General features: G+C 39.4%; 1 protein-coding gene across 7 annotated transcripts in view; it reads right to left on the bottom strand.

Moving 5' to 3' along the window:
• The window catches only part of FOXN3 (forkhead box N3), a 333675-nt gene that overhangs the window by 23252 nt on the left and 296953 nt on the right, over nucleotides 1-13470 (bottom strand). For 5 of the 7 annotated variants that reach the window (XM_030558952.1, XM_030558953.1, XM_030558950.1 and 2 more), the window contains exon 5: nucleotides 12640-12705. The exons of 1 other annotated variant lie outside the window; for it this stretch is intronic. In XM_030558952.1, coding sequence (XP_030414812.1) covers nucleotides 12640-12705 — 66 coding nt within the window. The remainder of the gene's footprint in view (nucleotides 1-12639; nucleotides 12706-13470) is intronic. One more of the 7 variants, XM_030558954.1, reaches the window with a different exon arrangement.

Here is a 13470-nt window from a genome sequence, read left to right as displayed (position 1 = left end):
AACCTCGATGCCAACTCTGGCCACATATCTACACCAGTGACACCATCACAGGACCTAACCAGATCAGCCACACCATCACCGGTTCATTCACCTGCACATCCACCAATCTAATATACGCCATCATATGCCAGCAATGCCCTTCTGCTATGTACATCGGCCAAACTGGACAGTCTCTACGGAAAAGGATAAATTGACACAAATCAGATATTAGGAATGGCAATATACAAAAACCTGTAGGAGAACACTTCAACCTCCCTGGCCACACTATAGCAGACCTTAAGTTGGCCATCCTGCAGCAAAAAAACTTCAGGACCAGACTTCAAAGACAAACTGCTGAGCTTCAGTTCATCTGCAAATTTGACACCATCAGCTCAGGATTAAACAAAGACTGTGAATGGCTTGCCAACTACAAAACCAGTTTCCCCTCCCTTGGTTTTCACACCTCAACTGCTAGAACAGGGCCTCATCCTCCCTGATTGAACTGACCTCGTTATCTCTAGCTTGCTTGCATATATATACCTGCCCCTGGAAATTTCCACTACATGCATCTGACGAAGTGGGTATTCACCCACGAAAGTTCATGCTCCAAAACGTCTGTTAGTCTATAAGGTGCCACAGGATTCTTTGCTGCTTTTACAGATCCAGACTAACACGGCTACCCCTCTGATACTTGACTTTCAGTTATTCTAACTGAAATAATCAAGTTACTTTTTGCTATTTATACTGTTCTACTTTTTGCACTTTCCACCCCAACACCGGAAAATCAGTGAAGTCAGTTTCACTGCATAATCGTTTTCACTTCCAGATTCTCAGTGCTCTAATGTTTAGGTTGCAAACACTGTGATGGAATGTTTACTTGCTTAAAACAACTGTTGGGATTTTACAAAAGCAAGTTTGCTCTTACAAAATGTAAAATTTGGACCAAATCTGTGTAAACAGTGCCTATTTAAAGGGGCTTGAATATCAGTGAAGTACAATATATGTATGTAATATAAGACTGGTAGAGTAACGTTCAAGGAAAATTCAGATATAAGATTAGGAAAAAACTCCAAAGAGCAACATAGCCTGAAGCAACAGATAAAACTGTCACATATCAACATGGCTTTTCAACAAGGAGTATGGATACACAGTATAGGAATATATTATGTGGTACTGTTTTTTTTGTTTTTTTTTTTTGCAAAGTCCCCTTCACTTCAGAGCAATAAGTTCTATCATATCAACAATCCTTGGAATGAAGCTTCCCCAGGACAACACCCTCAAGGGATATGGAGGAATCTGTGATTTATGTTAATGAGTTACGAGTGTTGCCTAAAGACCTTCATGAAACTTCAAGGCCAACATACTGGCAATGCAAATAAAACAAGAGGCAAAAAATCAGCACCCAACTCTTCCTTCCTTGCTCTACCTCTGTTCAGATCTGAAAGCTCAGTGTCACATTTGACTCCTCTCACTACTTTCCTTTACCTATCCCCTCATATCCAGCCCACTGAAAAACCCTGTTTCTGTCTTCACATCCTTGAAAATCAGTCAATTCCTCTCCAGTCTGATGGCTAAAAAAACCTTGGTCCTCTCCCACTCTGACTATTCCAAGCTCTTTTGTTGCCCAGTTCTCATCTTGCTCCACTGCAGGCCATACAAAATAATGTTATGAAGAGCTTTTTTTCTTCTCCTGCCTCTTAGATTGTAAGTCTCCTAATCAAATCCCTTCAATAGCTTCTACTCCCCTTCTGCATCAAGCTCAAGACTCTGTCTCTCAGATGGAAGGTTCTGCCCAACCCAACCTCTGCTTACATTGCTGATCTCATGAGTGTTTTCCTCCCCTCCCAACTCTTCATGCTCTTAAAATTGCTCTCTTCATATCTGTATCCCTTCTCATCTCACCGCCTCCTACGCTGACCATTTGGAACAGTGTGAGATAACCCCACTGCCAGTCCACCCTCCCTTTACACACATCTTTTTCATGCAGCCTTTCAACAAGAAGAGAAGTTTGTAAAACCCATTTAACAACATGAAAGATGCAAAATAAAATCCTACTATCCTTTGAGAAATGTCACCCTGGGAGCACTATTGCTCTCTCTTTAGTCACGGCTGCCTGTTCGCAGCCCACTTCCTTCCCCACCATTGCCAGTTTTGTTACACTTGGGTTTAATTAAGGATCTGATCCTGAAAAGTCTTCAGTGGGACCACCTGTCTGGGTATGGAGAAGATCCAGGGACCTTATGTTTAATTTAAAATATGCAGTAGCTGGAATACTGAGAACATCATCATTCCAAATTCGATCATCATTTTACTTCAGCTTATATTAATTATGTCATTGCTGCCAAGACCTTTGTTTCACAATACTTTCTGAATTGTCATGTAATAGCACCACTACATAACTGGCCAGGTGATATCAACATATAAGATACCTGAAAGGTTGGGTGGAACAGAGCAATGGTGGTGGGGGAGGCAGAGGGAGGAAGAGAGAATAGGAAGCAATAATGAGCCAACGCCATAATGAAAACACATATTTACTGGTTAAATTGGTGTTAATGGATTTCTGAGCCTCTGATAAAAAAAACGGAATGGCAACCACCTAATGGAAGAAGTTCTTGATCGATAGGCAATCCATTCAGCTCATATGCTAGGATTGTTTCCTGTAGCACTGTAACAGGGTGCTGGCCAGGAGGTCCTGAGCCATGCCCATTAGCCCAGCTCCAATTAAGAAGCCTCCAATTGGGGCTGGCTGAGTATGCCATGCCTAATAGCTAGAAGAGAAGCACCTGTGGGCCTTATTAGCTAGGGGGCTACATAAGGCTGTCAGGAAGGAAGTGAAGGGGGAGGGGGAGGGGGAAGGGTAGGGGGGAAGACAAAGAGGGAGGAATCAAAAGGCTGTGTATCCCTTCTGGCTGGAGAAGCTAGCTGTCCTTCAGGTTGCTGGTTTGGAGCAGACTGTAAACAGAAGGTGGTGGGAGCTGACACTGAAAATAAAAAGCACTAATGATTGCACTCAGAAGGGGTCTCTGCCTGATTTGTTGCGAGGGCGAGTGAAGGCCTTATTACAAGAATATTTTGTATTACTTGTTCTTACCTTATTTTAAAGATCCTGTTATTAAAATAACATTTCACATAGCACCAATACTCTTATTTCCAATACCAAAGTAACACGCCAAAAATATTTTAAAACGGAATGAAATTTGAAAACCGAAAGTCCAATAGTTTGAAAATTCAGAATTGCTCTGCCTGAACTTCAGTAATTCGGGCATTGTTCTCTTACTTAGATGGCTCACAGCCTGGTCCTTAACATCCAATGCGCAAGGGAGAAGGAGGGCACACAGATCCCTTTACAAACTCCACCCTGATTGCCCGCATTATGAAAGGGTGAGGACAGCAGGAACACCACCCCACTCCTTGGGCTGATGGGTAGGGTCTGAGTGGGAGTTCCCCCCCAACCCTAGCCAATACGCTGTTCACTACAGCTGCATGGAGGAAGTAATAAAGTGTCAGGTATAGGATAGTTCAACTCCAAGTATGAGGCACCAGGAAGCAAGCAAAGCGTGAGTGGGACTGCTCGCAGAGCAACAATTGAGCCATAGTAAAAATAACACATTGTATTTACGTGGTATCTTGTATGTAAGGACCTACTTATTCTTAACAAATATTAATAAATTAAGCGTAAACCCATTCCTCTCCTCTCTCCCCCACCCTCCACCCCACCTGAGATCAGTATTATTCTCATTTTACAGATGGGTGATCTAAGGCAAAGAGGTGAAATGATTTAGGGCTTGTCTCCATTTACAGTGCTACAGCATCAGCTGCTACATAGTTATGCCAACGTAAGTTGGTAGTGTAGACCAAGTCTTTGTCTAGGTCACAAAGTCAGTCACTGGCAATCAGGAGTAACGTTTCATAGTTCTGAATCCCCATTGCCAATCCTGTTTTAACTAACATAACACACTGCCTCCTGTTAGACATATTTAAAGTAATCTACCCTCTTTCTGTGCAAATGACTAAAGAACTTTATGATGTTTGAGACACACTGCTAAGGAAACTCATGCACATATAACTTTTCCCTTTAAAATGTTTTTTCTTCTTCATAAACAACCGTCTTAGAGAAATTCCAGAAGCTGGAACAGTAACAGGTGTGCACATCTTTCACTATTCAGCTTTCGCCATTATTTTGTACTGACACAGATACTGGACCTGATTCTCCTCTCACGTACACCAGTGTAAATCAGGAGTTACTGCCACTGAAGTTAATATTTGTATGTGTGGAGAATCAGGGCCATGACCCCAAAGCCGGCTCTAAAAATTCACCCTCTGCTTCTTCCCAATGTTGTAATTCAATGAATCTTACATGGCGTTGCTCCTAATTTACACCAATGTGAGTAAAATCAGGTCCTTTCTGTAGCAATTATTCCATAGTTACTCTTCCTTGCTTTATCAAGATTTCCAACGATCAACTGGAGAGAGAAACAATACATCTAACGGAAAAATAAAAATAAAAAACATCTCTCTGAAATTATGTGGGGGGAAAACATCTGAACTTGTTATGCTTCCCTGCAAGTTTTTGTATTACAACATAACCCATAATAAAGTGACTACCACACTGCTATACATAGAGAACATTGATAATACTAACCCATAAGGATCTGATACAAACCCACAAATCAAAGAAAGTCAAAACTTGCGCTGCAAGATAGAAGTCAGAGATGGAAGAAAGCTACTAGGTCATGCAGCCATCCCTCGATCAATGCAGGATTATTCCCCGTGGTACATACTCTAGCACATGGTACAGTTTAGTTTTGAAGGTTGCAAGCAATATCTCTTCCTTTATCACTGCCCTTAATAGATTATGTCCATAACTTTGTATTTCGCTAACAGGAAAAGAGTTAATCTCTACTCTACTGTACTTAAGCACCTCACCTAAATTTAAGTATCTCACAGCACCCAGAGAAGCCTGTTAAACACTCATAGGGCACAGAAAAGATGAGGTTCCTGCCCTGAAGAGTTTACCTTTTTAACATCAGAACTAGATGCAGGGAATGTGAGTAATAAAGAGAGGGGTGAAAAAAGGACAAGGAATATGCAGTGCGTAGAATCACCCATCATACAGCAACCACAGCAGCATCCAGATAAATAAATCAAGGAATTGAAATTCATGTTTCAAACCAGATGTCCTGATTTTACAGGGACAGTCCTGATTTTGGGGTCTTTTTCTTATATTGGTTTCTATTACCCGCCAACCCCTGTGCCGATTTTTCACCCTTGCTGTCTGGTTGTCCTAAACATTAGGGCATAGAAGTTACAATAAACCATGCTCAGTCCTGAGATGATATTTAAAATCAGAGACCTTGAAAAGGAGAAGGTAATAAATGCAAACATTTTCCATATTCCATTTGGGATATCGTTGTGTGTTTTATTAACTCTTCTAGCTCAAGGTAAATTGCTCTCTGCACTAGACTGAATGCACAGTTTTTAGAGCACTAATAAACTTACCAAACTAGCTCATCTGCCTGATAAAAAGTCTGTTTTTAAAGTGAACATTAAACTATACAGGTATTCTGCAAGTGCAGATCTGTCTCCATGTCTCCTGTGGTATCATGGGACACAGGCTTTCAGGCAGAGGCTGTCCTCCCTGACCTATCTCTTGTACCACAAAAGAGATGGATATAAAATAAAGATATAGACCTTCTCCTAATGGCTGTCAATTTTTGCCTCCATCTGTTAATTTCTTTTCCATTGTATTGTCTGCCACAGCACCTTATCTCAGGCTACAGACATGGAAAGTAGGGAAATGCTTATGATGTGCAAGGCACGAGACATCAGTGGTTGCCACAAGCAAACATTATTTGCTTAATATGCCACTCTACTGATTGCCTCATCTTACACCAGTGATGAATTTGGCCCCATCTTCCTAATTTCTTCCATTTTGCTCCTCGGGGATAAGACTGCAACCTCTTAATCACACAGGTTAGGTTTACTTTGCAACAGGGGCAGCACATAGACATAACTGAGCTAGCTTTGATCAAGCTAGCTTTTTAAAAATAGGATCTGTGGTGGTATGGACTAGCTGCCCAAGTTCATACCTAGGGTCCTGGGTGGGACTGTACTCTGGCAACTAGCCCATTTTGCCACCCATGCCACTGTGGTTACACTGCTACTTTTAGCAAGCTAGCTCCATCAAAGCTAACTCAGGTATGCCTATGCATGCTGCAATCACATCTCCTGATCGCTGCGAAGACATACCCATAATCTCTACTACCCTAAGACTACACCAAGCCCAAACTTCCCCATTAGGCTGCATAATTTTAACTCTTCTGCCTGCTCCCATTTGGCAGCTTAAGCGAATCTCTGGGCTTGTCTACACTGCCTCAAAGTTCCAACTACTGAAGCATGAAAAGCAGGGCGCACCAAAGTGCTGCACTGTAACTGACCCATATGCACACTGTGGGCAAAGACTAAAAAGCTCCTAGTTCACTTTTAATGTAATCCTGTTTGAAGAGGATTATATTAATGGAAACTAGGAACCTTTTAGTTCACACCTGCAGTGTCCACAGGGGGAAGTTATAGAACAAACTGTAGTGCATCGTAGACATAGCCTCTGGAGCCACTTAATCCCAGATATGAATTCTCACATTTATGAGAAAACTTTATAAAACTAAATGCAACCTCTTCAATCTTCTGCCATGTAAGGGGTGGGAAACTGCAGATTTCTAGCATCATTCTTAAGTAAATAGGCAAATACAACAGCAATAGAGTTGTGCGAGAACTGGATTTTTTTTTGTTTTGGGTGAAGTTTCCTGATTTCAAATTTGTTCTGTTCTGGAACAAAAATAATAAAAAAAAAAATCAAAATTTCCCACAAACCAAAATTCTGGAAAAAGAATGGTACATTTAAATGTTTTGTTTTGACAAAACTGAAATGTTTTATTCCAGTTCCTACTTTTTTCATTTTATATTTTATAATATACAATTTTTAAAAACTGAAACAGAAGTCATTTTGAAACAGAAAATGGAAATGTTCTTTACCAAAATGCTTTTTATTCAATTTTAATTTCAAATTGAGTGTGAAAGTAGCACATTTCTGCAACGTGACATTTCAGTGGATCAGTATTTTCCAATGGAAAAATACTGTCAGAATAAATTCCCAGCCAGCTTTACTATTTATTGTTTGTTTACAAGAGGTAACGATAAGGCATTGTAGTTATCAAGTTTCAGAGAGTAAAGATGTGCCAAGATAGCAGCTCTTTCCATTTACCCATCACTCCAAGTGCAGGATTTCTTCTAGTGATTTTTATTTTAAGTGTATACCTGCATTGAGCCATTCTTGAAAACAGGTCTTCCATTTCCACAATCACTTCGACTGGATGGGACAGTAAATTACACTGGGAAGCAAATTTTAGGTCAATGAGGAAAAAAGTCAGGCCTCATTAGGCATTTTCTTTTAATTTAATATAACCAAAAAGACAGTGAATAGGATTGTGGCCCCTAAGTGCCTAAATCCTTCTTGAAAATGAAATTTAGACTCCTAAATTAGTGAAGTGTTGCAACACTCATGATTGCAATGCCTAAATACCTTTAAAAACCTGTGCCTAGGTGCCCTGAGAGAAAACTAAAAACATTTTCCAAAGCAGAAAAAGAGCAACTGACAGCCCCGCTCCACCCCACCCTCAAGTTTATACAAAGAAAATATCAAAAATCCTTTTCTCAGGACTCAAAGAACTCCTTCCTCAACATACTTCTCAGTCCTCTGCAAATCCCACCCAAAACAACAGGCTTTGTACAGTTGAAGGTCAGCAGATTCAAGATATTTTGAAACAAAGATGTGGAAAGGGAGGAGGAATTTTCAAAGTTGAGGGGACCCTCATGGAGAAATGCCCAGCCTTCAGTTCCCTGGTTAACACTTGCATTCTCTCTAGCAAATCATTGTTTGCATTTGCGCTGTTAAGCTGTAGTTCAGCAATGTGCTTAAGTGCATGTGTAACTGCAGCTATTCCAGTAATCCCACAGAATCAATGGGACCACTTATATGCTTAAAATTACATACTTGCTTAACTACCTTGCTGAACTAGGTCCTTTTGGAATTAAGACCAGGGTCACTACTATGATGCTTGAACTATGGTATTGGCTTCACTACTTGAATAAATTGATGCGTGTGCTACTCCCTCTAGTTCTTTTGTCCTCTAAAGCAACTGTTTCAGGGAATGAGTTCACTCATTATTATTATTAACTGTAAAGTATTAATATGTTATACATATATAGTAATTTTTGTCTGAGGATCTCCAAACACATTGCAAAAGAATAGAAAGACTATGGTACAGCAATGCAAGGTTATATGATACGCCCAAGGTCACATAGGTTGAGTGGCAGAACAACCAATTACAGTTTGCCAAAGATTACAACAGAAGTTCCTAACTCAGAAACCCTTACTCTGCTACTTGAGGAAGCTACATGACCTAGTGAATGGAAACTGTACAAAACCTGAATGATCAACCATGAAAGGCTTGTCAGTAGTTTTTATAAAGATATTTATCATTCACATAGCTCCTTCTGACTTCAAAGGGTTGAAAATCTTAAATAGTTAATGTTTGTACAACACCCCTAAAGTGTATTAGATAAGAAACCATAAATTCTGATCCCAGATCTATCACTCGTTCCTTGTCTTGCCTAAGATGTCCACTTAGACTCTCTGCACCTTAGCTTCCCCAGCATGGGTAACAGGCAACACTAAGGCACAGAGACAAAGTGACTTGCTATGGGTGACATAACAAGTCAACATGTATCCTCAAGTTACAAACATAAATCTAAATACTGGTCATGACAGAAATAAATACATGAATTTGTATTAAAATATTAAGTTCCAATGTATTTGTGACTTGTGATAATTACTACTACTTTTTAAGGAAGTGTTTTGCAAAATCAAACTTCACAAAATTCTGTAAAATACAATACTTAATTCTGTATATTATGTATGCCAAGTAGAATACACAATAGCTCAAAACCATATTTTTCACTGTCTTTCTGAACATTATTGCAGTAGCTGTCTTGCTTTGCTCCGAGTGCCAGCCTGGCTGTATGTTTCAATAGAGTTTTGTACCTCGCTGCCTATCCCTGTTTTTTTTTGTTTGTTTGTTTGAATTACAAATCTGAAGTTATTTACCATGGTGCTTTATTGGAAAATTTTAAATATTTCAAGAATGCATTTGACAGGATGTGAATAATTGACTATAACTATATTATCTTCAAGCTTTTGGCGTCAATTGTGATTGATCAATTTTATGAGATTCTATAAAATAACCTCCCCCACAAAAAATAATCTGAATTACGAAGAGGTTTATATATTAGTTTTAAGTGACAGTTAAAATGCCGTGAGGCTGGAGGTAAATGGTGAATAGAGGCAGCATTGAATTAGATGCCATTTAACATAAGAGCAAAAGTCAATATAAAAATGCATCTGTGGCTTTCAGCAGCACTTGGCATATGGGTATGGAATTTTAAATGGTCATTTTTAAATGTAAAAATTCTGTTACAATGCAGGAATGTTTTGCCCTGTCTTTGGCTTTCTTGATGCATGTGAGGAGGTACTTTCCATCAGAGATGAACGTGAACTCAGACTATTCATTTCTAACAGCAAAGTCTAGGCTACTCTACAAAAATAAAGCTTAAAATACTATTCTGAAACACAGCTGTGGGCAAACATTTTTTTTTCTTCTGTTCATACACTCCAGAATAAAACTATGTCCTGGAGAAGCAGGATTTAAGCTTGGTAGATACCTGAAACATGGTTAGAATATGTTGGTCTTTTCTGTTCATGCAGTTATGAATTAAAGTATGGTATCTGGCTTGCCCACAACTGTGATTCATAATCATGTTTAGACATTGTTTTTTTTGTAGTGCAGGCAGGGCCTGGATGAACTGAAGATTTAAATTCACTGACTTATCACATTTTTAGATTGTGAAATTACTCTTGGCTCCTGGCTGTCTTCAACGGATCACCTTTGTTGGGAAAGCAGCTGCCACACCTGCAATCAAACATGCTCAGCTACTGAAAACATTTTCAACTGTCCGTTATCATTAGTTATGGTCAAACTGCACATAATGCCCCTTCCACTTTATACCAAATACTGGAAGGCACGTTGTTCAACCCAGGGCATTTTTCAGATGTGATTTGAATACACCCATAATGCTATAACCTAACACTGCGGATTGAGTCCTAAATCTTCAAAGGCTCTGATAATGTCAGCATGTTTACTTCACTTATGATTTATGGCTTGATTTACAATCTGTTACAGTTTGTAACAGGAGTAGAGACTGAAATGTGGACTTCTGTAGGACATTCAGAATTGCTGTGAAATTTTTCTCTCTGGTTACCTTTTATTTGAAAATAAGTCAGAAGTTTTTTTCATGCAGTAATTTCTCAATGTGCACTAGATATTATCTGAGGTAAGTTGCCTAAGATTTTCCTAATATGGTAAACAGGCAGAGCCCACTGAAATTCGCAGAACAGGTTATCCCACCTTCCTAATTTTACATTTGCAGAGAGATAACATAGCAATAATATTTTAGCTAAAGGATCAATGATGGGTTAACACTTTCTGTTGTCCATGCCACTTAGCCCATTCCACCTAAGTCACTAATTTTTAGCTAGAGGTTACATTCCAGCCTGGGAGCTATCATTATTTGCTGATATCTTTGAAGTGGGCAGGGTGGACAGGGCTGTGATGTTTTCACTTTCCTCTCTTATATTCTTCTTTCTATATATATGTCCGTGTTTGACTAACTTGTGGGATGGGTTGGACGAGGTGGGGTGGGAATGGGAGGTATCTGCAGTGGGAATATTTTGTAAAAATAAATATCTCCATTTGGGGTGGTGGAAGGAGGGTCTGGTACATTCCAACAATGTAAGAAACTGGCTTTTCAGAAGTATCTTTATAAACTAAGATATCCCTGGCCAAATGGTTTATCGCTATTTGTAGTGGATGTGCCAGAGACCCGGTGCCCCAAACTTACTTCCACTCAAACACCCCCTACAACAGCAGGAAACATTCACGTGCATTGTACTGTAACATTTTGGCATTTTTAAGAGTAACTTACTATGTCCCCATTCCCTTGCCATTGGCCTATCCTTTACTCCACTCTCATTTTCCCGTTATTCTGTATTTTAGTACATCACGTTCAGTGTTTGCTCTTTTCTCTGTGTCTTTCTCCTCCCCCTCCATCTCCTCCTTCTCTTTCCTTGTGTTATTCTCTACTTCTTCGTCCCATGTTCTTCATCTCTTCCTCCTGCTCTCTCTCTCTCCATCATTCCACCAATTCTCTTTTCTAACTGATCCCCTCAGTCTCCCCTCCTCCGCCGTTTCTCTCAGCCCATTCTTTCCACTAACCCCGAATGCCACATCCCTTGATAAAATCTCTCCCTTTCTCCATGTACACTTCTCTCCTCCTTCCATTGACATTCTCAGTATCATCCCATGGGATGAAGCAGGATGGGAGTGAGGCCAAATCGTTTTTTCTCTGGCAGAATTGTATCTTGGAGGAGATTGTCAGCAGATCCTTCTCCCATGGGATTTTGAATAAGGCTGACGACGGCTCCCTCCAAAGCTCTCCTTGGCTGTGCAGGGAATGCTTTGGATTGTGATTGGTTCTCTTCCTCAGACAGAGCAAGAAAGTGCTGACCAAGGGTTCCCTTACAGTCCGATTTGGTCACTAAACCAATGTCAGGGAAGCTAGCCAGGCTTCATAGTGGCTGTAGGTAAATTCTGATGGAGTGAGCTGTAGCCCACGAAAGCTTATGCTCAAATAAATTTGTTAGTCTCTAAGGTGCCACAAGTACTCCTGGTTTTTTTGTGGATACAGGCTAACACAGCTGCTACTTTGAAATCTGTCTTTATATTTAAAGCTGTGAGTTGCTTGATATTACTGCCTGTCATGCTGACCAATACTGTCTCATTGTTTCCTTGGACTCCCCCATCTCTATCTAACTGTCGTCTTTAGTCTTATACTTTGATTGTAAGGTCTTTGGGGGGCAGGGACTATCTTTTTGTCCCATGTTTGTAAGGCACCTAACACAATGGGTTCCTAGCCTCAAACAATAAAAAATGATCACAATATCCATGGGCCCAGCTGGAGAATGACAGGGACCTATGGGCAGGAAGCCAAAATTTGCTCCGTTCCCTGGAGCCTGCCTAGGGCCCTGGCACTGCATATTACCCAGGCAAAATGTGAAGTATACGTGCAAGAAAGGATTTGAAATAGTGTCCAAATGACCAGAAAACATCCAGGTGGCCTCAATCACACACATGATGGAGTAAAATCAAAGCAAAATGAAAACAAAAACTATGTATCCCTCTTTTCATTCTCAACTTCTGGTTGTTACCCCAGGTCTTATCTCACTTGTCCCAGGTCACTAAATTATATGTGTTTAATGAATAACAATCTTATCTCTAACACAGAGACATAAAATTGTTATTCATGTAATAGTGGATATTATATTTCACAAAAAATAAATTATTATTTAGTGTAAAGTAGTGTCTATAAGGGAATTTCTATTTCTTCATTAGATCCTCCTTTTTTTGTCTGGTATGCTGTATACTTATAAAAAGAGAATGTTAACTTTACATGTCTATGGTGCTATATGCTATAGAAATATCTACTCACAACCTGCTTGTATCTCAGGGGGAGTATTCAAAAGCATCATGGCAGTGGCAGCATCAATGTCAGGATCTGGAAAAATCAACCAATAAATACATTATTTACAACTAGGCTAATCGTGTTTTTACCCCCCTGCTAGACCGAATCTCTGCATTGAAAAGGAATAAAGATTAAATGATTCAAAATCTTATTTTGGAAAATTCCAACATGTGATCAAACTGGCACATGATCCCAAAACTACTGTTAAGTCAACTACACTGAAGTATATTTGTCACTGTACTGTATATGCTTGCGTGTACGGTGTGTTCTGTTATTCCTCTCAAGCTTACTATTCAATTTTGGTGAGGAGTATTTAGTAGGATTGTCGATGAATCGCAGTGAACTCAAAACAATTAATCATGATAAAAAAAATTAATGGCGATTAATCACAGTTAAACAATAGAATGCCAGTTGAAATGTATTAAATATTTTGGATATTTTTCTACATTTTTATATATATTGTATTCTGTGTTATTGAAATAAAAGTGCATATTATTCTTGATTACAAATATTTGCACTGTGAAAGAAAAAAAAAATAGTATTTTTCAATTCACCACATACAAGTACTGTAGTGCAATCTCTGTGTCCTGAAAGTGCAACTTACAAATGTAGATTTTTGTTGGGTACATAACTGAGCTCAAAAACAAAACAATGTAAAACTTCAGCGCATACAAGTCCACTCAGTCCTACTTCTTTGTTTTAGCGATTGGCTGAAAAACAAATTTGTTCACATTTATGGGAAATAATGCTGCTCTCTTCTTATTTACAATGTCAACAGAAAGTGAGAACAGGCATTCG

Source organism: Gopherus evgoodei, chromosome 4 (genome assembly GCF_007399415.2).
Source record: "Gopherus evgoodei ecotype Sinaloan lineage chromosome 4, rGopEvg1_v1.p, whole genome shotgun sequence".
Lineage (NCBI taxonomy): Eukaryota > Metazoa > Chordata > Testudines > Testudinidae > Gopherus > Gopherus evgoodei.
The sequence above is the reverse complement of the archived record's forward strand: the minus strand, read 5'-3'. Positions and strand labels throughout refer to the sequence as shown.